General features: G+C 40.0%; 1 protein-coding gene across 1 annotated transcript in view; it reads right to left on the bottom strand.

Annotated features, from left to right (window-relative positions):
- SPOCK1 (SPARC (osteonectin), cwcv and kazal like domains proteoglycan 1) overlaps positions 1 to 26,093 on the bottom strand; it is a 541,227-nt gene that overhangs the window by 338,273 nt on the left and 176,861 nt on the right. Inside the window, exon 3 of the mRNA XM_066615980.1 lies at positions 23,461 to 23,506. Coding sequence (XP_066472077.1) covers positions 23,461 to 23,506 — 46 coding nt within the window. The remainder of the gene's footprint in view (positions 1 to 23,460; positions 23,507 to 26,093) is intronic.

Here is a 26,093-nt window from a genome sequence, read left to right as displayed (position 1 = left end):
TTCTGACTGACAGATCCAAGAAGGTGTAGTATACTATATACAAAGAGCAATAGCAGAATCAAAGTCATTCATATACTCCCATTTCTGCACCAAGTTTGCCATTTCCAAATGTATATTTAGCAGAAATTACCCAATGTTACTGTTATCAGTGGAAAGTAAGGGCCCAGTCCTATCCAACTTTCCAGCACCAGGGCAGCTGCAATGCAATCCTGAAGTAAGGGAACAAACCACCTATACCTTGAGGTGGCCTCTGTGACTGCCTTCCCACAAAGGATGCAGCACAAGCCCCACTGGCATAGTTGCACTGGCACTGGAAAATTGGAAACGATTGGGTACTAAGTTATTAACCTGATGTCATGAACATATGCCATATGAACAGCACAGCAGAGAGAAAAATTAGATCTTCCTTGGGGCAGGCAGTTAAATACCTAGAATTAAATTACTACAGTCACTTTTTAAAATTGTCAACCTGAGACAACGTCACTTTCCAAGAATACTGCATATTCATTGCCCAGACATTCCCCCACATAAACACACATGACAGATTTTTGGTAGACATTAAGGTTCATGTTTATTTGGACAGCAACTGATAAACGCAGCGGGTTCTGTTTACTCTAAGACCACCCTCCTGTGTATGTCTCTATTTTGGAGCAGACAGTTTCCTGCCTGAGCCCTCCTTTGGGCATAGCCACCCTAGCTCCAAACCCAAGACTGGCTTGGCAGCTTCCTCACTGCCAACCCTATGAAAGGGAATCAGGAAGTTGAATTGCCCTGCCAGACCTGAACCAGGGAGCTTTTAAGGTCAGTGCTACAATTTAAAGTCCGAAGGTTTACCAGTCTGCACACCCATGGCAGAAAGCCCTGGAGACCAGTTCTGGCTTTTCCCTCACAAATTTTGCTTGCCTACAGGCAAACATCGTTTCCTATTTCTCCTTCCTGCCCCACACTATCCTACCAGGCATGGCCTACCTAGTGCTGCTTTACCACCCGCTCAGCTTGGGGTAGGCAGAACAACTCTACTACCCTTGCCTAGCCACCTAACAGGCAACCAGTGATTGTCAGAATGATGCTGTAAGTCTGCTGATCCTGGTAAGGACCTTTGCACCCATGCCGTCTCCACCAATAGCTGCCCTGCATTACCACCATATGTGCAAGGAGTGGAACTGAGCAAGAGAAGCCCACTCCCCAATATTCATGTGCATGGTAGGGTGTTTATTTTTTTTAAACACATCATGGCAGAAGTGGCAGTGGAAGATCTGAGGGCAGTGTCAGATAGCATTCCTGGTTGTGCCACTCCTGACCCTCAGAATTAAGTCCTTTTGTGTTTAATGGGACATAGTCCCAGGTAAGTGCATACAGAATTACAGGCCAAGTTGCTTAAATCCAACTGATGCAGAATTGCAGGAAAACATAAGCATGAACATTTGGTTTCTTTTTTAAAGTTCCTACCTATTATTTAAACTAGGGACAATTCATGTGACCAAATTTGTGTACTGGGGGCAATTCAATTGATCCATCAGAGTTTGTAATGTGACACACATTACCTTGCCAGGACAAAGCTTTTGAACAGTAGCATGATAACTATGAGTTGAATTGTGAGTTGATCCTCTAGTGCTGTACTTCAGGGAGGTTGCACACACCCACTACTTATGTGCATACATATGTTACACAATTGCCATATGCCAAACTATGAATGAATCTAGTCAGTTGACAGAGCTTCAGTGTAAGGATGCTTGTAAAAGTGACTTAAGAGAATTTGACAACAACGAGTGGGAAAGTCTGGTGAGTCACAGAACCATCTGGTGTTACAGGCTTTGGGCTGGCATTCAAAATTGTGATGAGGAATAGTTCCCACAGCATGTGCATAAAAAACAGAGCATGAATCATAGCTTCCTCAACTTTAGGTCTACAGATATTAAACTTGCAACAGGTGTTCCCAACTGAGCCTCAGCCTCTTTAGCTACCAGAGGAAACGCAATTCAAATGCATCCAAGTTACCTGAAGGGATGCCATCAACCATCATATGAAGACGGACAGCCGTAAGTTGAGCTATTCAACTTAAATCAACAAGGGCTCTTCTGCACTGTGTATCTGGGTTCTTCAACTGTCATTGCAGCCTAGAATTTTTAAGATTTACAACTGTAGTATGGACTTTGCAAGAAAAACATGCAATGAAGATGCACTGTATTCAAAACCTAAATTGCATGAGGTCTCTGCTTCAAATTGCAGCTGCCCTCAGTACAGACCACATGAAAGAAAAGCTGCCTGCTTCCTCTCAGTTCCAAATCCAGTTTGAAAATAAGAATTCACATAGAATTTTCTGTCACGCTTAGATGGGGAAGGTTACTTCCAAACTTTAAAGTGGAGTTGGCTGAGAAAATTTCCATGCAACAAATCTTTCTGCAGGACATCCATCTTGTGAACATGATCAAGCTCATTGTGCTTGGATGAAAAATTCTATTTACTAAAAGGAAATGTATTTTCTGAAAAGTATTCTTATTAATATGGCAAGATTCAATATGAATCCCCACTCAGAATGAATCTTATAGCCCCAGTGGGCTCGCTGCCAGATATGTCTCTCTGTGTTTTCCAGCGGAAATTCCTAAGTGATAAAAAGTCCATTTTCATACCAAATAAAAGAGATGCATCCATCAAAAATTCAACTCCAATGCAGTTCTAAACCAAACTATCCATCCAGGCTACACATTTGTAGCACCAGTATATATATCAAGCAGTATTACAAGAACAAAAACCAGTCAAAGCTTTAACTGACAAAAGACTGCAGTGGTTCCCAGATGAAGTAGTATCACCCCTTGGGGAGCAGTAGGATTACCAAGGGGGGTGCTGAAGGTGGTGGAATTATGGCCCCATACTGGCAAGTGGCATTTGAAGTCTCTGCTCTGCAACACGCTAAAATCTAGTGGAAACTATACGACATTTTAATATAACACCACCTGAGCTCTAATCAGACTAGTAGACCACATTTTGAGAAACTATTGTCACCAAGTGTTTTTGTCTCATTGAATAGAAAAGGCAGAAGCAGAGAAATCAAATAAGGGTGCAATCCTAGACAACTTTCCAGCACTGGCGTAGCTGTGCCAGTGGGGCATGTGCTGCATCCTGCAGTTAGGGGGCAGTCGCAGAGGCCTCCTCAAGGTAAGTCAATGGTTGTTCCCTTATCTCAGAGTTCCACTGCCCTTACCTCAGTACTGGAAAGTTGGTTAGGATTGCGCCCTGATAAATGTAGACCAGTGTTTCTCAAACTGTGGGTCAGGACCCACTAGGTAGGTTGCGAGCCAATTTCAGGTGGGTCCCCATTCATTTCAATATTTTATTGTTAATATATTAGACTCTATGCTACCATGGCATGTGACTGCACTGGGGAAATGTTACACATCTCTGCTTTGAACAGGCTATTACGTATATGCTTTTCACAATGATAGTAAATGGGTAAGTGTGGGTAGGATTGCAGCCTAGGACTGTTAAAAAATTTCCTGCTTGGTGATGTCACTTTCAGTCATGACATCACTTCTGGTGGGTCCTGACAGATTCTCATTCTAAAAAGTGGGTCCTGGTGCTAAAAGTGTGAGAACCACTGATGTAGACAATATAGTCTTGAATATCTGAAATATGGATTTATACCAGCACCAACCAATCGGCAGCTGCCAGTGTGCCTTATAAGTCAGAAAGGTTTTTTCTAATGAGACAATGAAGCTTTCCAGACTGAAGAAAGCACATTCTGACACTGCAGACAAGAACTTAACTTTTTTTTCTCAATGACTTTCAAATTTCATTTCCCCCCATTGGCCAATAACCCAGCATCCACATTTGCACAATCATTCGTCTCAGAGAAGATAGACTCAAATAGGAGTTGAGCAGTTCCGACTTCTCTTTTATTTCAGTTCGCCTCTATTCAAGAGTAATTCACAATGTTAAGTGACTTTAAACTAGACATTGAGAAACTGGTATCCCTTCATCAAGTCCATTCAGCACATTATGAATATACTGAACAGTGAGGTAGTAACTAAGTGTGATATTTAAGATTCTTGCTAAAGAATTATCAGAATTTGAAAACCTGGTAATGCTAGATCAAGTTGAAATATTTTGCAGAATAAATTAAAATAAAAAGTTTTAATTGGATTTTGAATAAATGTGCAATTCATTGTCACTGTTTTGAATTTTATTGTTATTATCTTTCTTAGTGGGTCATGCAAAAAGCTATTCTGAATAATGCTTTTTATAGAATAGGGTAGGCGGCACTGGGAATGAGTTTATGCAACCAAGGGGATAGTAGCCCCCAAAAATCACTGCTGTAGATGTATCTTGTCAGTATTTTCATGGGATAAAACAATATCCCAAGAAGTCTCAGCAATCATGAAAATAAAACCCATGTTCATTTTACAGATGGATTACCTAGAGGTGGGAAAATGTTTCTGCATAGATAATCTGATTTAATAGGGACTCCCAGGGCAACCCAGGAAAGCAAATGGTAGGCAAGAGCCACCACTAGACTGGCACTGCTTAAATGATAATCTGATTTAATAGGAACTCGCAGGGACTGCACCTACTATTTGCAGACTATTACTATTTCACCTACGATTACTGCTCTGAAACAGTATGTGCATGTGCAATCTGTTATCCATTCATACAAACAAAAATGAAAGAGTAAAATTACCTTTACATTTAACTTTCCATTTTTATGAACTTCTGTTAGACAGTAACTATAAAATAGAAGACAGTCTTTCACAGCTTTTAGTACTGAAAAATGTTACTGTATTAAGCTCATGCAAAATTCACAATGGGAAATAGCACATTTGACCTCCGTTTCATGAACTCAGTCTCTAAAAGCATCTTGATACAATGATTTGCAGTCATTGCCATGACTGCTTACATTAAGATAAATTGCACAGTGTTAAAGTAACACCTGGAAGTGTAATAGTTTAAAGGGCAATTTCATTGGTGATTTCATGGTAGTCTTGAGTTTGCCTTACTTTTCCTTGGACAATTCAAATTGCTAAAACCTGGAGTGAATAAGAATTGTCATTCCAAATATATTGTTCTAGACTGCTCATCAGAGAAAGCTAGAAAACTTATTATTATTATTATTATTTTTAAGCAATGATGATACTGCAGTGATCAGGTTACTAATTGCTGAAAAACGTAAAGTCACTGTAAAGAAAAGCCATTTTTGATCAGCATTACAGTTTTGTTCTTTAGCAGGTTGTGGGTAGGAAGGCTTAAGGAGGTTTTCCTACACTTGTCATGTTGACTTGTGAGAAAATAATGAAAAAGATGAAAATTTAGAAACACTTTGGACTTTAAAAATAGTTTTTTTGAGATCCAGTCAGTGGCATCATTAGGGTTCATATCACCCGGTATAGGAGGCCAGCTCATCACCCCATGCAGAGGGCGGGGAAACACCCCAGGTGGTGGGTGTGGTAATGTACCATTGCCCTGCCCCCAATGGTTTTTTGGTTGTACCTTTTGATAGAACAAAGATATTGCAACGAGGTTTGTTTCATTGCATTCTGCATGAAATTACACATTGATTGATATATAACATGATAGTATTATTCTTACAAACTGTGATTTTAGTGATTTTGGTCACTAGTGTGTCACACACAGACCCTCTTGAGTGGGTCAACTTACTAACACGTTATTGCAGCAGCTCTCAAACTTCTAGTACCGGGACCCACTTTTTAGAATGGCAATCTGTCCAGGACCCATCAGAAATGATGTCTTGGCCGGAAGTAACATCATAAAGAAAATTAAAATAAATAATGATACATAATTAAAGTAAACATTAAAATAAGGGAAAGCCAGCCCTGTCCCACCAAGTGAATTTTCTCTGTAGCCTGCCTACAATACCCCCACCCCCAAAATCAGTAAGATTTTCAGCCATACCCAGTGCCCAGTTCACGTTCTTATGTCTAAACCAGATTACTGTCAAGATCCACCTGGCTTTGGAAATCTCAAAAACAAAAGAGTTCCCCTTACCAGCTGAAGCCTCTGTTTTTATTCTTTTTATGGGGGGGGGGTGCATTCTGGAGCATCTGTTGAGCTTCAGTCCCATCAGATCAGGGCCATTCTGGTGGCTTCACATTCTGCTTTGCCTGACTGACCACAAGCCAAGGCACATTTGCTTACTCATGAGTAAATGCAACTATGTGACTTATTTTCACTTTCCATAGGGCTGAATACATTCGCCAGCTTGGAGGGAGATACCTCCTTCTCGGGTGTTTTCAGGGCGCTGCACTAATTGGATCAGGACCATTCTGGTGTCATTGGATTTCTCAGTCTGCCCTTTCCGAGGGACTAAGGCACGTTTTCCTGCTTGCAAGTAAATGCACAGTATGACTCAGTTTCACTTTCCATAGGGTTCATGCATTTTTTGTTTTCTGGTTTTTTGGCAATAACTTTTGATAGAATTGACATATTTCATTCTGTTTTTTTCATTGCATTCTGCTGTAAATTCTGCATTCAATGGTATATAACATATGGTATTATTTCTAACCACCGCGATTTTAGCATGTCACCCCCAGTGCACGTCACCCCCCCTTGTTCATTACCTGGTGTGACCCACACCACCCGCACCCCCCTAGCGATGCCACTGGATCCAGTAGTTTTGTTACTTGTTATTACACAAGCACAGAAGGATCACTGTTGATTTCATTAAACTGAAAAAGTAGTAATCACATTTTAATAAAATGTGCACTGAATTTTTTATTCTAAGAGCTGCATTCTTCTCATCCAGAGATATAAACAGGCTTGATCATCTGTGTATTCTTATTATGCCAGAGAATGAGTCCAGTAGATTTCAGCAGATCACACCAGTCCCATATTTAACAGATGCTGCTGACACAGCCAAAAGGTCATGCAGTTGCTAAAGTGGCTTGTACTGGATGAATCACAATTAATCCACATCAGACTTTGACATTAAAATGTCAGTAGCCTGACATACTCTGCAGTTTTATATAAACAGCTTCCACATCACAAATTATATTAGCAGTTTGAACACATACTCCAACAGACACAAATCCAGTTAACGTACTTTGTGATTTCTGTGCAGGCAAATAGACGTGTGTGGTTGTACAGATGACGATCACCGGAAGAATATTAGTTACAGGTAAGTAACCTAGTTTTCAAAGGCAAGCAAGCAAGGGAAAGAGCAGTGCACGTCAAAACAAAAGTATTTGATTAATAGCAACTAATTCAGTCTTCTAGGATCCTCCCAATAGGCTAATGAGCCACTGCAAAGATTGCAATTACAGCAAAGTTAGGGAAAATTGAATTCCAACCAATGGTGTTCATCTGCCTCAATATCCGTCCCCTGCAACAGCCTTCTTGTTAGGTTTTGTTTTTCCTAGTGTCTGCTGCTCTACAGTGACCCATCCAGGTTGTTCGTACTAAGGTGGCATGTGAACACCCAGCAAAGCAGAATATATGATATTTTAAATTAGGTTCCCACCCCCACCCCCCACCCCCAAGAACAGATGGAAATAATTTCCAGGTTAGAAATTCCAGGTTACCATAGGATACAATTATTCTGAGAAAAGGAAAAATTGCCATTAGTTTGTGTTCAGGTTCAAATAATTTAAAATATGCCATAGTGAAATACTAACATTTTCCAGAAAAGAAACAATCGCCCAAGCCCTGCTATACCATAATTTCCAGAATCTCCTCCTTCTAGTTGCATGTACTAGATTATAGAATACAATGTATTTTACAACTGGCCTCCACCAATGTAAACTTAAACATGTCTTGGATGTGGCCAGATTACTTTCATGGCTACACTTGCTGGCTTCAGAAGCTAGCACTACATCATGAAACCTGTTTGTCATGTACAGTATGACCCTCCTATCCACAGAGGCTTAGTTTCAGACCCCCTTGCAGATACTGCAAATTCAGGTGCATTTTGGAGTAAACCTCGAAGAAGGGAGACTTCTATCTGTGAGCAGATAGAGACTTTAAGGAGCTTGAAAGACTATCTGAGCCCTGAAAATGCAGGAGTGTTGCTGCACAATACTAGGGAAGGCTATTGGGGGTTTGTTTCTTTACTTTGTAATTGTTTTTTAAGTTGGTCCCCAGTATCCACAGATAATTGAAACCATGGATACCAGGGCCACCTGTATTATACATTTGGGGCCATTTTTTCCCTTGGTCTGTAGCCCATCTGAGGAATTCTTCTGTAGGTATGTAGAATGACTCTTTATACTCATGCACTTTGTACAGGTAAAGTCTTCTAGGATGGCAAGTATGGATACTAGATGAGTCATTCCACTTCTTCACATATTGTTCTTAAAACAAATCAGGCACTAAATAAAGGAAATTCAAAATCTGTGTAGTATATCATACTATATGACACAGATAATTATAGTTACCACAGTGTGTCCTAAATTTCATTTAAAACATTTGTATTCCACCTTTCCAGAAGCTCTAGGTGGCTTACATTACTCAACAAAAATACAACATATAAGTTGATGTACAATTTTTTAAAAAATTAGAAATTTAAAATCCAAAACATACTTAAAAGCTGGAACAGCTTTGTAAATTATATGAATCTATAATCTAAAACAGGGCATTCCAAACCTCGACCCGGGGGCTGGATCCCTGTCGCCCAATCTCAGTAGAAACAATGCAGTAACCCGATGGAATGGTAAGCTGCAGTTTGAACAGGGACCACATTTTCATTACACAGCAGTTGCAAGTTTGGAGACTGCTGATCTAAAAAATAGTTTTAAAACAGTGTTCCTTTACTTAATAGTACTTTACTTCCCAACATTTTATTTTTTAGGATTGCTGCAAGTATTACCATCTGTTATATCTGTTAATTACAGGCAAATTGAGGTGAAGATTCTAGGCAAAGGCTATGCAGACAAACTGAATGCAAACACTGAAGCAGAGCATTAACCATACAGAATCATACAGCCAGAAGAGGCTTTAAGGCCATCTAGTCCAACCTTCTTCTTAAAGCATGAAAATCTTCTCTAGAGTATTGCCAAAAAATGCCTGTCCACTCTTTTCTTGAAGACCTCCAGTAGGGAGAACCCACCATTTCCCTAGGTAATAGGTTTCATTGTCAAACAGCTCTTACTGAAAGTCATTTTTCCTGTTATTCAAGGAAAATGCCGCCTCCTGAAGCTTAAGCCGTTAGATCTAGTCCTACTCCCTATATTAACACAGAACACATCTTTGCCCTCTTCGATGCTCATCAGGTATTTGAAGAGCACCATCATATACTCTCTTCACTCCTTCAGACTAAACATACCAAAGTTCCCTCAAATTTTCCCCATAGGACTTGTTTACCAGGCCCCTGACCATCATTGTTCCCTTCTTTGAACATTCTCCAGTTTGGCTGCAAGCTTCTTGAAGTGTGGTGCTCAGAACTGGATGCAGATGTGGGCTGAGCAACACTGATCACATTGGAACTATCACTTCTTGCAACTTGGAAGCTATAACTCTGCGGTGCAAACTAAATGCAACATAGAATTGCATTAGACTCAAAAAGTACATCCTGGTTAGGGCCAAAAGAAAACTGAAGTCTTCAAAAATAATCGCAGTTCTCACGATTTAACCCTGCACCACAATTTTCTCATTAACTCCTTCGTTCACCAACTCCTGTCTTTGTTGTTGTTGTTGCTTTTTCCCAGTGCTGCAAGAAGTCATTTCGACTGTCATCACTTAGCTATCAGCCTCTCAGAAGATGTGGATTCTCTTCTTACTTCACATGACAAGCAGGTATTTGAAGATAAAAATGCTTTAAAAATCATACACTGATCTCAGGGACTCCCAACTGACAAAGTACTAATGCCTCATTGTGTGTGTATCTTGATACTATTGTATTTCCTCTTTGGAATAGTGCTGTTTTGTAAGTTACAACTGATATAGGGCTGTCTTAAAATCAGCCCACATACCAAAGCAACACAGCTTTTAAAAGGGGCAGAGGGAGAGTACATTCTCTAAAAAGGGTTCTCTATAGTACAGTCATTTGCTGCTTAACGACAGGGATCAGGACCATGATCCCTGTCATCAAGTGGTGCTCGACGCCATCCGGTCCCCCTGCAGGGAAGGGGATGCTTACCTCCCATCTGGAGGGACATCTGAGTTCCCCAGAGGCAGCTTGTGTCTGCTCGTTGCCTCTGCAAAGCTCAGACTGAGGGAAATTATGTCTCCTACGTGACTGCCAGTTTCACAGAGGAAGCTGGAAACCGCACAAGAGATGCAATTTCTCTCAGTCTGAGCCTTGCAGAGGCAGCGCTCGGATGTGCACTGCCTCTGGGAGGCTCAGACAACCCTCTGGAGGGGAGATCCCCTTGCTTTCAGAGGGTTGGGGTGTGTGCCCCCAATGACCACGTGACCACACATGGTCGCTGGTTATGCGATCCCAGCATTAGCCAGAACTTTGCTAAGGAGTGCACACCTGTATACCAAATCTGTCTTTGATATTTTTACTATAAATTATTCATCCTTCTATATATCTCGGGAAAAGAGGAAATGAGCTACTGAACCATACTGATAACGACAATGTTAATTAGCCTCTAGGACAGTGGTTCTCACACATTTAGCACCAGGACCCACTTCTTTAGAATGAGAATCTGTCAGGACCCACTGGAAGTGATGTCATGACCAGAAGTGACATCATCAAGCAGGAAAATGTTTAACAATCCTAGGCTGCAATCCTATACACACTTACCCAAGATTTACTGGGTCCCATTTACTGTCATTGTTAAAAGCATATATATATATATATTGTTGCAAGGCAAATAAGCAACTCAGATAAGCAATTCAGAACGACTCGGTACACAGGGATGAAGGTTCACAGGCTTTTACTGAATTGCATACAATTGGTCCACGGGACTCATGTCCAAAGCATGGACCCTGTCTGAACGCTGGTCCTTAACCTATATACCACACAGTCCTTTATCTGAAAATCTAGACTTCTCATTCGCTGAAAGTTTGACATTATAAATGGGGCTAACTCTTAATAGGCTCTAGATAGAATACCATTTACATAAAAGATAGAAAATAGGTGGGCAATAAGTGAGCAAAACTATTGATTGGCTCTTATTTACATACAGGTGGGGTTTCACCTTAAAACTTAGCCAAAATTACACAATTTCCAAGAATTTTCAAAACCTGTGGGGTTCGCTGTAACATTCTCCTTAAAGAGAACACAAAAACACTTAAACACGGGTGTGAAGACTTCATTTGGTAGAACGTCTGACCCATTTATTGACAGATATTCCTTTCAAACCCTTCCTAATTAGAATGGCCTTGCTTGAGCTACCTATCTTATCTCTTCTGCATCTCTTCTCCTGGTTTTAGTAAAACACTGTGGGCCCTCTGCAAACCTCTACGAACCAAAGTCTTTTAAACTTCCTTTTAACAGCTTTACTCTATGTCTTAATTCTATTTGTGACCAGTTACTTTGAGTACATTGTATTGAGGGATCTATAGTGGTGTATATCCTTGCTAGAAGTGACCTCTTCCCTTTAGTGGCTCCTTAGCACCTGTTAAAGTGTAATCTCTTTGAGCTAAGGCTTTAGCCAGCTTCTTGTGATTTTTCATATATTTAACATAAAACAAGCCAAACTTTCACTGCATCACATTTTCTTTTTAACAAATCCTTCTCTCATTTACCTTCAAACAAGTTACTCAGATTTCCTAGGCAAACTGCTTGCTCTTTCTCTGTACCTTCCTAATCAAACCTGCACAAACCCCCTCTAACATTCATTTCTCCATTTCAGTTGCAATTCAAACAAAGACTGATTCTCAAGGATGGTTATCTAATTAAATGTATTCTTTTTTCTAAATTCGTCTCTTGCAGGTGTTGGCGGCTAAGTAGCCAGACTTATTTGACTAGCCAGACTAGTTTGGCAAGAAACCTTGCCAACTGATAATGATGTTACTTCTTTTTGCCTGATTTCTTAAGGCTTTTCTAAAATCAAGCATTTTGGTTCTTTAAGACTTACTTCTAATAACTACCATGTCCCCATATGTCCCCATATATGTTGGTTACACTTTAAGGCAAAGACTATTTCACTTATATGTGTCTTTTCCTTTGAAAGCATAGAAGAATAACTTAAGTGAGCATTGATACCAGGCATAGTAGTGTCCTTGGCAGCCGTGTGCTTCTGCCAAGAAGGAGTTTATCTTCTTCGTTGCCCTAATTGCAACTCCCTTTTCCAAATTCTAAAGTGTAGCACAGCCTTTAAAGCCAAGCTCTCTGCTTCTGTGAAAACAGCTTCTAAAATGAGTCTTTCAAGCAGTTTTTCTGTGAAACTAACTATGATTTTTAGATGAAAACAGCTTTCACTATTCTATGTGCCTTTCATGCTCTAGCAGTGTGGCTTTTAAGCTTTTTGTTTCTAAAATCAAGCAGCTCTCTTCCATTATGTGTTATGCTATAATATCTCTGGGCTAAAAGGCTTTTAAAATAATTCTTTCTACTCTGCTTATACTTTACTGGACTATCCAGTGACTTTATGGTCTAGGGTCAAAGGTCACCGTGCCTCAATATAGTAGCCTGTTCAAAGTACAGATCCGTCACATACCATGGTAGCATCAAGTATAATATATTAAAAATAAAATATTGAAATGAATGGGGACCCACCTGAAATCAGCTCATGACCCACCTAGTGGGTGCCGACCCACAGTTTGAGAAACACTGCTCTAGAATATCTGAAAGTTCCAGAATCCTAGGAATCATCTAGATGTTACCATCATTGGTGTTGACAGGCACAGTGGGATAATGCTAGGAGGTGGAATTGGGGTATAAGGCATCTGCCCTCCCCAACCTCTGCAGGCATCTGTCAGTCACTCCCTTCAGTGTACATGTGAGAAAACTTAAGTATTATCAGTACTTTGAGTAGACAGGTAGAACTCCCTTCCCAGTTTACCTAGTATTCCTAAGAAGGAAGCTCCAGTTGAGAGTTTAGACTACTTGGACAAAATAGCCAATTGTTCACTTTGACTATTGCAACTATTCTAAATTTTTGTTTAACGGCAGTAGCATGCTAGACATTGAACAGGTAAAAGAGGCGATGAGTCTGGGAACAAGGTACAGGAAAGTAAAACAGCAATTATGGCTCAGGCAAGATGTGGTAATTGAGGGATAAATAGGGAAGTCGCTTTGTAAACTAAATGGGGTTGGCTGTTCCAGACAAAGGGGAGCATGAGGAAATAAAAACAGATGTGGAGGCAACACAATTGGGATAGGAACCATGGCAGGTCAAAATCCTAAAAAACCCCACCCCATGACACTTGTGCTCTGCTCTTTTTCCCCTTCTATTTTAAAGGGCTATGTTACCTGTACTGACTAGTTTGACATAGGGTTGTCAATGAAGACAAATCATCACCAGGATGTTGTTTTGATCTGACAGCTGTCACATTTGTGTTTTCTGCAGCTAACTGCACAGACCACACACAAATGTAGTAGACAGTTGGATCCAATCCTTGCTTACAATTTTGCATAGAAAAGCCAATAAGGACCAAGTGTTCTTTCCCCTCCTCAAGTGTCAAAGTCTCAGGGATGGAGAGGCCAAAATAATGTGATGACTTGGCGGCAGCAGGTTGTGGAGGGGGATGTTCTGTCACAGGAGAAAACTGTGTGTGAAGCTTTGGTCCTGGATGCACACTACAAGCCTCCTCCACCCCTTGGTGCCAAAAGAGTCAAGAATTTTCAGAATCAAAAGTTGGCAGCTGTACTGTATAGGTGCAACTCAAAAACTTGAGAGTTGCTATGAATCAGTTTTAACTGACAATTTTTTGTCTCTGAAAAAACAACTCAGAGCCGTGTTTCTGTAAGAACCCAATTTTTGCTGAATGAAATTCTTTTTGCTGAAGCCTATCCCCTTCAATTATTTCAAGCCGGTTATGCCAACCTTGGTGTTTAGTTAATATAGCAATGAATATTGATGAAGACCTATGTACTGTACCCTGAGTAAATCAATTTCAGCAAGTGACTTTCCATTAAGGAGTGTAGAGAAAAGTCATCCGATTGACACAAACATGTGAATGACATTTTGACATCCAAATCTATTAAGCTGTAGTCAAGGAAAAATAGTCATAACTAAGCCATAGTCATAACTAAGCCATAACTAATGAATGAAACAAGATAGTCATAACTAAGTCCCATTCATTTCAGTGACATTTAGTCATTAGAATTTTCCTCTGGATACATCATATCTGGCAATTCTCTTGCACTGAGAATCCTGGAAAAACATACAAGGAGCCCTGCATACCCGTGAATCCCGTATCCGCAGATTCACTTACCTGCGGATCAAGTTCAGACCCCGTCCCGGCATGCATCCTCTTCAGCCTCACCTCTGGAGGGTCCTCTGAGCCCAGCAGTAAAAAAAAAAAAAATCTTCTGGTTTTTCCGTGAAACCAGAAGTAACATTTTTAATGCCTTATAAGGCATTAAAAATGTCACTTCCCATTCCTCCATGAAACCGGAAATAGCTGCTTTTTGTGTTTTTTTTCTGCTGGGCTCAGAAGACCTCGCCTCTGGAGGGTGAGGATATCCCCTGGCATCTGCAATTTCAGTTAATCACAGGGGGGCGGGGGGTCCCAGAACAGAACCCTCATGGCTATTGGGACATGCCTGTACTCTAATTTACTAGGCTGATTTTCTTTTCACTGTGTATCCATTGCCTTACTAATTAGAAATAAAAATGGCAGTTCAGTGGGACCAATATTTTTAATTTAAGGCATATATTTCTGCAGTACAAAAAGCCTCCCATTACTGTCAGTGTTTCTGCCTTTTGGGTAATGATGCCTTTTAAAATGCCATATGGCAAACAAATTACAAAACATTCTAAACTGGTTCACTGACTTCAAGACTATCAACATTTATTCTATATCGGTGCACATTATCAGGAAAATTAATGACATCTGTTTGCATATCTAGGAATTTTGCAAATCTCTTAATGAAAAATGAACTACATAAAACACTTCCTGAGCTTGATTAGGTATGTTCTTTTAATTTAAAAGTCAAATATACCAAACAAGTTCGTAGCAATAGGAGCAATGCAATCCTACCCAACTCGCTGCGTGGCGATGCAGCGCCACCAGTGTGGCTCCTGCTGCATCCCACAGTCATTAGAGCCCCCCCCCCCAGGTAAGGAAACATTAGTTCCTTTGCCCCAGGGTAAGCTCCAACAGCTGTTTAGGAGTCAACTCCAACCTGTGTCAGTTCAATAGCTGGTGACGGTCCAAGTTGATCTGAGAAGATGGGGGTCCCAGAAGGGATGCAGTGTGCACCACTGCTGCTAAACCCACCTCCACCCCATCACTGCCCCATTCCACTCAGCCCCACCCAATACCCCCTTCCCGCCTCCAACCAACCCCATGCGCAGGCTAACATGCTTCAGTGAGTGGGCAGAGCTCTCCCGCCAGTCAAGGGAAGGCTTTGGCCTTTCCATTGGTGCTCTGGCAGTGCACGATACTGGACAGTGCTTTATGGCTGCTTTTCAACAGCCAGCACTGGCAGAATGTGTGTTCTGTCAAGGCATGCATAGTACTGCAAATAGGTGAAAAAAGGGAAAAGGGAGAGAAGCTAGAGAGATTCCAAGGTTTTGGCACATTGAAAGACTGACAGTATTGCAATGGTGGTCTGTAGCCCAAGCCCACTACATTACACTGGTTTTCTATTTTGCATTAAGAAACATGGAAAACAAGAAGCATCGTGCACATGCATTTCCTCTTGCCAAAAGACATCCTACTCACACTAGAATGCATTCAGCGTTTGCCACATTCACTATAGCTTGGACCCAGCTTTCTTGTCTTGTCCTCAATTCTGAGCATGTCATATCCAAGAGTAAAAGAGCACACAGTGTTGTGGCTTATGAAAATCTTCTGTGTTCTTCTCTCTACTGCGGTGCAAGTGTGAATCCACAGGGTGACAAAAGGAAAGAAAGCTCCCTTTCATCACCCTGCCTTTCACTCCCTACCTGTTCTCTCATTCTCTGTCAAGTCCTCACATCTAAAGTGAAAAAAACCCCCTGCCAGGATATCTAAGGGAACATGTAATCAATATTGTAATCTCAGTGAATGGAATACTAATGGTTATTTTTAATAGTTTAGTTGTTCTCCAAGGACTCTTCACTCTACAGTGTTCAGGAAACACCCCCCCCCCCCCAATATAAACTCAGTGAGAATAGCAACAACAACAGGGACACTGCCCTTCAAAAAGTTTGCAGGCTTGTCACGCAAGCCTAGTTTATAGAACCCAACACTCACTACTGAGCACTCAAGTAAGAATAGAATCTTCCTGGGCCCATGCTTTGTTTGCACCAATATTACATGGTAACTACACTGATCTAGCTAATCACTCTTTTTTCAATAAGATTGATATGACTAGTGTTAAACTTTGTCTCTTATGGCAGAAACTTTATAATGATGCCATTCACAATAAGGGATTCGAGTAGAGAAAGACACTCTGGGTTGTACCTTATCAATAACCTCATCATTTTTCTTACTCTCACCTAGGGAAACAGAATGCATCTAACTGCCAGAGTCAATTATCTTATGATAACTGCCCAATTTATGAGGTTTGTCCGCTGAATGGCTTAATCAAGAACTTTAAACAGGTCACTGACAACATGCTGGAATATAATAGCAGAGCTTTGAATTTATTTTTTTTAATGGAAGAAAATGTGCAGAGTAGCTTCAGAAGCAACACTCATAGACTCTGCATTCACAATAAGAGGAGGCTGATTAGGAACTTGAAAGCAAAGCAATTACAAATAAAAGAGAGGGAACAGGCTTCATTAGAATTCTAAGAACACAGTATGCTCGCATCCCAGGATATGCAAGACCATAAAAATCAGACACAAATGCAATGCAGGAACATATGGATTACTCATTTTAGATGAAGTCACAATTAAGTAAGGAATTAAAAAATCACACACTCCCACTGCAAACAGCCACATGGTGAGGGGAACTTGAGTTCATGCATCGGTTAGAAAATAGGTGTGTCCAAACCAGAAATGCCTTGTTTGAATTCACATGGCAATTATACATTCAAATGACATTGTCTCTAGTAAAAGCATATTCCTGTACATAACTCAATAACAAAAAACAAAATCTTATTAGCATTCTGAAAACAAGAATTTAAGGGGATTTAGGTAGCCCACAGACATTTTATTGAATGTCTACTACAAGCAAATATATTTCTCTGATATTCGAGCAGTGGCAAACTGAATCTTACATGCAGTGCTATCTGAAACCCAGCCATAAGTTTGTATCTGGAACCACAAAAGTGATGAATTCAGGGCACAGCAGCATAGCACAACACAGCTATTTTTTAATGAATGATTGCATCCTGCATACGGTTCTAGAACTTGATTAAGAAACATGTTTTGCATCTTATTAGCAATAAATAAATGTTGTAATTTGGAAATTAATGTATCAATTAACTGCTGGGACTTTTTTAATTGGTTGGTTAATGCATAGTGCTTCACAAAAAGATATGGCTGGCCAACCATCTAGACCAAGGGTGTCAAACATAAGGTCTACAGGCTGAATGTGGCCCCCAGAAGCAATTCATCTGCCGCCCCCCATTATAACTTGGTTCTCCCGGTTTGATAATTGAGCTCTCTCATATATTAAAGATATGAACAAGATTTGCACATGTTCTCTTCTATCATTTGCAGCTAATGAGTTTCTGTGCAAGAACAAATTGCATCTGAACAAATTGCTATTACTGGCCAGCATCTGCTTAATGATGTCACTTCCTGCCCTCAGCAAGCTCCATGATTTTGGCACCATGAACTTTGGCCTTCTGAATGAAATGAGTTTGACATCCCTGAATTCTAGGCTGCTGTCCTCTTATATATGCACCAATGCTAGTAGTGCTTGTTTGTAAGAGAAACCATACAATCAAGTAAAAGTGATCAATAGCATCTACTTGAATTTTAATGAGGCAAGACCCAGGGAAGGTTAATTGCCCCACGTTCTCCTTGCCAATAAAACATTCTTAATGAAAAACAATTTTGGACTCTTTTATTTTTATCTTAATTTGTGGTTTGCAGGGCACCAGTGCACAAATCCCTTGAATCACATGCTGCTGCTTGTGCTACTGGGTTCAGCAAAAAAGATCTATTGTGGAAAAAATATTCCCTCAAATTTTAACATGCAACATGGTATTCTGTTATCAGTTTGTGATCAATGTTATGACTGCTTTTCATGAATGGATCCTTTCTGATTCTTTGCCATTTACTCAATGGGCAGCAACTTTCAAACACAATGAACCCAACAGCAGCAAGACTGGTACTATGTCCAATCATAGTATATATGGTAATTGGAGTGAATATATATATAACTGACTAATATGTGGGAAAGGGACTGCCCACTCAGAGAAGATGCGAAGTACTGGGTGAGTGTTCAAAGTTCTATGGAGATACAAGATCCTGAAAAAATAAGTGCCTTCCTGCCTCTCCAGACAAGACCTAGGTTGACTGAAAAGCCCCTGTGAGAGGACCCATATTTGATGTGTGAAGCGTAGCTGTACCATCGCATCCTAATGTGATGTAAGAGGAGAGGAGACAAGTACGAACTGCTGCTTTATTGCTGTGACATTTCCCTGTGAACAATTCCCTTTTTAGAAGGAGGTCACAGTCCATAAGCCCAGCCCTGAAACTTTGACCATCCATACCATTCAGTATGACAAAAGAGTACAGTGATTCTTGACCAATTCTGGATACCTGGAGATAGAAATGGGTGATTCTCTTGCATATCTCTTGGCCTTCTCAAAGCCACCACTACATTTTCAATCTTACACCAGGATTTGGTAATAGGGAAAATTCTATAATTGTGTGTTTGGGGGTTTGTCTCCTATAAAATTTTTCTTCATAAAGTCGTTGAGACTAAGACAGCCAAGCTCCTGCTCTTCATGCTGTTTACAAACACCCATCAGCCACCTTCTTTAGTTTGACACTGACAATTTATTCTTTTTATTTTACTATAACTCATTTTTGCCCAGCACACAGATGTACACATTTGGTCCCTGTTGCGTATATGTAACGCTGGGCAGAAATGGTTTAATCAATCTTTTGAGCAGGCATATGAATCATTTCTTTGAGCAATTGGTACATTAAAAACTATGCTGTTAATTCAAACATCTCAAATAATTTTATATCAAACGGTCAATGCTCTTGCATACGGATAAATGCAATATTGCAAGGGTAAATTGTCTTGGCTACTGTATTGACAAAAGTATCTGATACATTGTACCAGTCTGAACACAGCATCACACTACAACTGAAGAACACAGGTGTGGTCATAGATCAAGCGCTGTTGGTCAAAGCAGCAACACTGTCAGGAAGCAAAGAAAGGTATCCAACATAGTCCTTTGATTGGGCACATTTACATCATCTTGTCAAAGCTTGAAGAATGCGTTTAGGATGCCTGTCTTAAGGATCTTTGCACTGAAGCAGTTGGCATTGCAGCAGCCTCAGTAACTGGAGTTCTTGACGACAAAATGGATAATCGTGTCATTCGAATGAGCAAGTGCACCTATGAAGCTCAGTAATATGCAAGAATTAGTAGGAAGGAACTTTTTCCTACACACAACTGAAGAATGCTATCATGCAGTGCTGATTAGCTCAGGGGACTACTACAGATTCCATCATAGGTTTGACATTCCATGTGTAGATTAAGCGGTTATTCTTCCAGAATTGTAGCACTAACATATGCACAGGTGTAGCTGCTATTGACACAAATGTCTGTTGGGCTCTCGTAAGCGTGCATGCCCACACTCAGTGAGATCCAATTAATATGCATAAATAATAATTTAACTGTTTTTGCTGTTGTATTTTATGCTGCATTTTGATCTATCTTTGACCTTTGGTTTATTTTTACTGCATTGCTGATATTGTATTTTATTGCATTGTTACTGCAATTTTATAAACTGCCTCGGGTATTTCTTTGGGGAGGAAACTGAGGGTAAAATTGATTTAAGTGAGACGTCATTCCCACCAGTGGTACCAAATAACCTCCATCCAGCTCATGGACTAATCAGGGATGAGCAGTCAGGGTAGGCAGAGCTTCACCTAACCCAGTAAGGAAAAAAAAAAGGACGCTGTGTTAAAAAAGTACTTTTTCCCTTTCTGAAACTGCTCCTCTCTGTTTAGCTCAGTCAATTTAAAGCAACACACACTTATAAATATGGAGAAAATAAGTAGAGTTGCCATTCATCCCAGTGGAGAGAGCTCCACTGCAAGGGACAAAATAGGTACGAATGTCTATGCACTTAAACATTGGAGCGGAGGGGCACCAGGAAGAGCTGCTTCCATTTGGCCAATAATAAAAAAGACAGTGCTTGTGTCATCAGTCTCTGGGGAGGCATTAGGAAGACTTGCTTCCAGCAGGTTAGGGAAAAAAGGCTGGCTAGTTAGTAAAAAAAACAGCAAGACGTCTGTACCATTAAGCTCTGGGATCGTGTTTTTTTTTAACACCCATGAGGAAAAGCAGGGAGTCTGTGCAATGGACCAGCTTAAAGCACCATTTTCTAGTTGCTTCAGGAGCCCTGAGCTGAGCTCTCTCCAGCTCTAAGTGAGGGAAGTAGAGGTGAGGTTTATTTTTAAATTTATTGGGGGAGGAAGAGAGAGTGTACTCCAGCGACTGAGTTTAAGGAGGAAGGGAGAATGAGTGTGTGTTGCCTTCCCTGGCCTGGAGCTCACTGCACGTCTCTGGGACTAATCATATATGCTCTTTTGTTTGTCTGCTGTATAGTGTCCTAACCTCCATGAGTGACTTCTCTGCATATTTGCAAAGAACAGATGACTGTGCTAGATCAGAAGTTAAAATAAATTTAAACAGGACAAAACCAAAAAGCCTGAGTGATACCCTACCAAACCTCTGGAATGCCACAAATGTTACAAAATGAAAGCTGAGAGGTCTCTGTAGGCAACTGCAACTTAACACACCAACTAGCAGGTCTTGTCAAATTGCTTTCTCATAGTGGTTATGACTTCGATACACCTTTAGGTTAATAAAACCAAGTAGGTTAGTGGTTCTAAAACTTCCAGGAGTTTGGGAACCAGGATAAGTGTATGTGGGGGAGGGCTGCAAATTACCTAACCCAGCTCTGACCTCAGGGGTGCAGGGAGCCCCACAGATACTACTGCAGGGCTTCCCAAGACTCCAAATGCTAAAAAACGTTATTGCAACCCACTTCTGTTTTGCAGTAGCAAAACCGAAAGTGGGTTGCTATCCCTTTCTTAGTGTTTTAGAGACTTGGGGTGCCCTGCAGAGATGCCCATGGGGCTCCCTGCAACACCCAAAGACCAGTGCTGGCTTAGGTAAATTGCAACCCTCCCCTTTTGGCCCTGGCAACGATACTATCATGGCAATCACGTTGCTGCCTTCGCCCCTCCCCCGCACACACTTACCCTGGTTCCCAAACTCCTGGCAATTGCATTGCTGCCTTTGCCATTGCCCTGCCCCTTAAGAGGAGACGGGGCTTCCCTGCTGGGTCGTTATTACACCCCAGTTTGGGAACCTCTGAAGTAGGACTAAGTCTAGAAAGGGAGTCTAGGACTGTGTTGCTGTATGCTCCTGAAGAATTCAGGAATGCCACTTTTAGAGACAGGATACTGAATTAAGTACAATCCATTCTAATCTGGTTAATATTTGGACAGCAGCTGTAGATGAAATGTCCCCTATTTTACCTTACTCAAAAGTAGATGATTCCTGCTCTGCTAGAGTTTGATATTGAGGCTGCAATCATATACACACTTACTTGGAAGTAAGCCCCATTGAACTAAATTGAACTTTGTTAGGTTGCTTTACTTGATTGATCAATTTGATGGTAGTTTTACCAGTATATGCTTACAAATATAAGTTCCGACAATGAAATGCTGGCTCTTTTAGTTTTTTTCTGTTTCTGCATGAGAAATAAGAGTTCTGACACTTTCTCTTTTAACACACATGTGATGAGTGTCCTTTGCCCTGGGAGTTTTTTGCACTCATTAAAAAAAATATTTTAACAACTCTGTCTTGAAAGTATCTTTTTAGTACTGGTATGACACTATCACAAGCTGTGACCTTTCACTTACAGAATGAGGAACCAAACCAAAATATTGCATATACATTGAGAAAAATGAAAATACAGCAATAAAAATAGAAATACAGCTTAAGTCGTTGCATTCCTGGAGGTATCATTTCAGTTGGTACAACTGGATCTTCATAAACGAGGATCTTTAGTCAAACAAACAAGTCAAAATACTTTTTTTAAAAAAAAAAATTCATATTCCCTCACACAAAAACAGAAGAGGTTAACAAACTTGAAAACATTTTTGCAGTACAAAGACTGCTTCCATGACATTATTGGGAAACTCTATTATTGTTTGCCCAAATACATACAAATTCAGATGATGATATGTATGGAATATGGACAGAAATTAGAGTACAGACAAAGGAATTACTCTGAACCAAGCTTCCATTGTTGAGAACATTGATGTGCAGTTCCACTTACTCCCCACAGATACATTTACTTTATTTTAATCCCTCTCCCTTCTGTTATTAGGTTACCCACATAATACTGTTTTACTCACCATTCCTTGACAAACCACTGACTTACCCACTATGCAAGATCATGAGATAATTTTACCCCATATGCACATGTAAACTCAAGTTTCATTAACACATGTCTGTTTAATCTAGTAACAGTTGCTATCATGAACCAATTACTTTTCATCAAACTAAACAGGACAAAGGAGATCTGTGGTTTTTGTTTTGTTTATTAAAAGCTTAACAGTGCTACTTTGAAGAGTTGAGAAGGGGCACTCTAAAAGACCATTTTATGCTTTTCTTCTGTATGCTTATATTTATTTCCCCCCTCCCCCATCCATATTGAGCTAGTAGGGAATACAGAGGCAGTCTAGACTAGGGGAAAAGTAAAAGAGGAAAGGGCTATACACTATTCCAAAGCAATGTTTTCCTGATCTTCAAATCAAGTTCATGCTAATTGAGCTAAACTGCTAATTAGCAAAAACAAAATAGTGGAAGGTCCTGATCGGCTATTTCCCATATCATGTCTAGTTGTCAGGCCTAAGCTCTGGTCAATAATCAACATACAACATACTTTAGCATCTCAAACAAGATATAATAGCTATTTGACAACATATTCTTCTGTAAAGCTTGCTCTCCCTTCCAGGACTAGACCTCTGAGTGGGAAAGACAGTCACAGCAATTAAACACATTTTAATTTAGTTTTCAATAAAACTCAAAATCTTTGCCCCACTTAATGTGAGTTTTGCAACATACGCACGTTGTCATGACCTGTGAAGAGAAAGGTAGGGAAAACAGAGCTGTCTTGCTCTGTGTGGGTCTAAAATTCTGAAGGACTTTGGAAAGAACAACGATGTATAGGCCTGACTTTCAGAAGCAACACGGGTAGTCTCAATGTTTGCAACACAAGACAATTCAAAAGAGCAAATCTAATATTTCTTTTACCTTGATCAAAAGGCTTGTTTGGATTCCAGTTTCTGAAATAATCATCCTGGATGAGAATGAAAAAAAACAACAAAAAACCAGGCAATTAAAAATAGGCATACATTTTTTGTGACAGTAAAAACAACCACAAATCTTTAAAACTCATTTTCTACAATCTGTTTACAATTGTTTTGGTCTCAATAAAAACTAGATTGAAAACTTAGCAGGCTGCATTCAAACACATACACTAATACACTAAAGATATTAATTGTATAATATAATAAAGAATATTATCTATCTTTATATACTGTACAATAAAGATGTATTCTGCTTGTCTTACTTCTACGTTGTACACCTTTTTGAGTACCAGAAGAGTGGTATATAAATCTTTTAAATAAATATATTTAATTACCACTCTGGGATTTCAATAAATCACCATACAAATTCAGATAATTTCCAACACAAATGATTAAAGATGGGTGAATCCTTCAAGGCTCAATTTGGAATTGGAGTCAGCTAACGAAGCTATTTTGCTAAGATGTTGAGTAGCCCAAGCTCTGTTTGGACTCATTTGTGCTCCCAATATTATGCGGCAGATATGGGTATTGCAGAGGCCCAAAGTAGATCACTCCCCAATCACTCCATCAAACATGGAGTTCATGTTGCGTGAACAGTGAACAAGAGAAAGGTGGAAAGCAGTAAAGAGGGCTGCTTTCCTTCTTTCTGCCCCTTCTTTATACTTAACAGTGGTGGCTACATATTGACTCAGAGCCTTCTGCCTTCCTCCCTGAAGCAGAGTTGTACGGACTTCTTTTCCTATAGGCAGATGGGTAGGGGGGAGAAATAGCCCAGAGATTAGATAAATTGTATGGGCAGACCGCCTCGTGGATATATGTTATAACCTTATTCTTTACCATATAATAATTACTATTATTATTACCCAATAATAATAACACCATATACCCAACATGGTTGTAGCACAGCAGAGGAGTGGGGCAATGCAAGAGTTGAGAAAGCCCTCCACAAAGAGCTCTCCATGAGCAAAGGGCTGTATCATACGCATTTGGAATATTGCCCTCTCTGCATCATGAAGTCAGCTTAGGCTTAAGGCACAGTGATATTAAACAAAAATATATTTGCCATATTTCAGATACTCTGACAAATATTTTAGAGGAGGTGGCACCATCTGCTTATCATAACGCTACGATGATTATGTGTGCATTATGCTTTATCTTTTTTTGAGACAGCTGATATATGACAAGCATATTTTCAAGAGTGCTAATACTTAAGCAGATGCTATGCAGAATTCAGCAGTGCTAGTATTTCAAATTATTGCTTTCCTAATTCTGTGCATTTATCATGGTGTTGTCCTGTCACCTTTTAATTTAATCATTCCAGCAACCATATTCTGTTCAAAACACATTCAAATATTTCACTCTTCTTCGTTCTTCCCCTTATTCACCTCAGGCTGGCATCCTCCTTGTAACTGAAATTACTTGATTCTAGAGCATCTCCATTTGTTTCTGCCTTTCTTTTTGGCGTGTAACTTCCTTGCTTAGTTCTGTACGCTCTCTCTTTCAGTGATTATTTTGTTCTATTGTTGTCTTCATCATGTCATCCTTCTCCCAGTCAAACTTGGCTCTCTCTACCTTTTGTTATCTCCACACTTGGACTTTCTCTGCAAAATGTCCCTGTTGTCGAACTCATTCTTCTCCAGATTGATGTCATTACAAATGTATGCTTTCTTTTCTCGTTTTCTATCGGACTAAGCAATCTTTTTTTTTGTATTCATAACCATTCCTCATCTTATGTCTCTTTTCCACTCTACTCTCACTATTACAAACTATTCATCCTGACCCCTCCTTTTTCACCACAGACTGGTGAATTCTTTGAGACAATACCCTCTATCCATTCTTTATTCCCATTTTTACTTTCCCAAATTCTTCCTGCTTATTTGTCCTGTTCAACCAGTTCTTCCTTTTGAAATAAATTGTCTCAAATGCACCCTTATTGCATTCTTCCTGTTCCTTCACGGTTTCTTGCAATGATTCTCATTTTCACAATTCTGTAGGAGATTCATCTCTGATCAATAATTGGTTCCCTTGTCTTTATTTCCAATTTTCTCCCTCTTGGTTCTATTATTTATTCATCTGATCTCCAATGCCATTATTATGTTGATTTAAAACACTACTACCCTATTCCTAATTATTCTATTTCGCGCTAGAGGAGTAAGCAGCTTTCCAAGAACTAAATAAGCAGTCAACTGTTAAAGCATAAAAATAAATTGTGCTCCTCTTATATTTAGAAAGGGGAGAGTAACTGTCCCTCTTCGCCCCAGTACAGTGTCTTTGACAGTGGCTGCCTGTTTGCTGGTATTCTTCTGCATCTTTTTAGACTGTGGACCCTTTGGGGACAGAGAGCCACTTAATGATATGATTTTCTCTGTACACTGCTTTGTGAACATTTTTGTGGAAAAGCAACATATCAAAATTCTTAACAATAATAATAATAAATTAAAAGCTTTAACTAAAAGGTATGGACATGGTGGTAGGATTGGTTGTGTTGCCCATCCCCATTCACATAACAGGCACTGTCTACTAAGTGTCAGACACCAATGGAAGCACATGTAACACGCCAACTGCAACAGCATTAAA

This window comes from Tiliqua scincoides, chromosome 2, assembly GCF_035046505.1.
Source record: "Tiliqua scincoides isolate rTilSci1 chromosome 2, rTilSci1.hap2, whole genome shotgun sequence".
Taxonomy (NCBI): domain Eukaryota; kingdom Metazoa; phylum Chordata; class Lepidosauria; order Squamata; family Scincidae; genus Tiliqua; species Tiliqua scincoides.
Note: the sequence above shows the minus strand (reverse complement) of the source record. Positions and strands in the feature narration are given on the sequence as shown.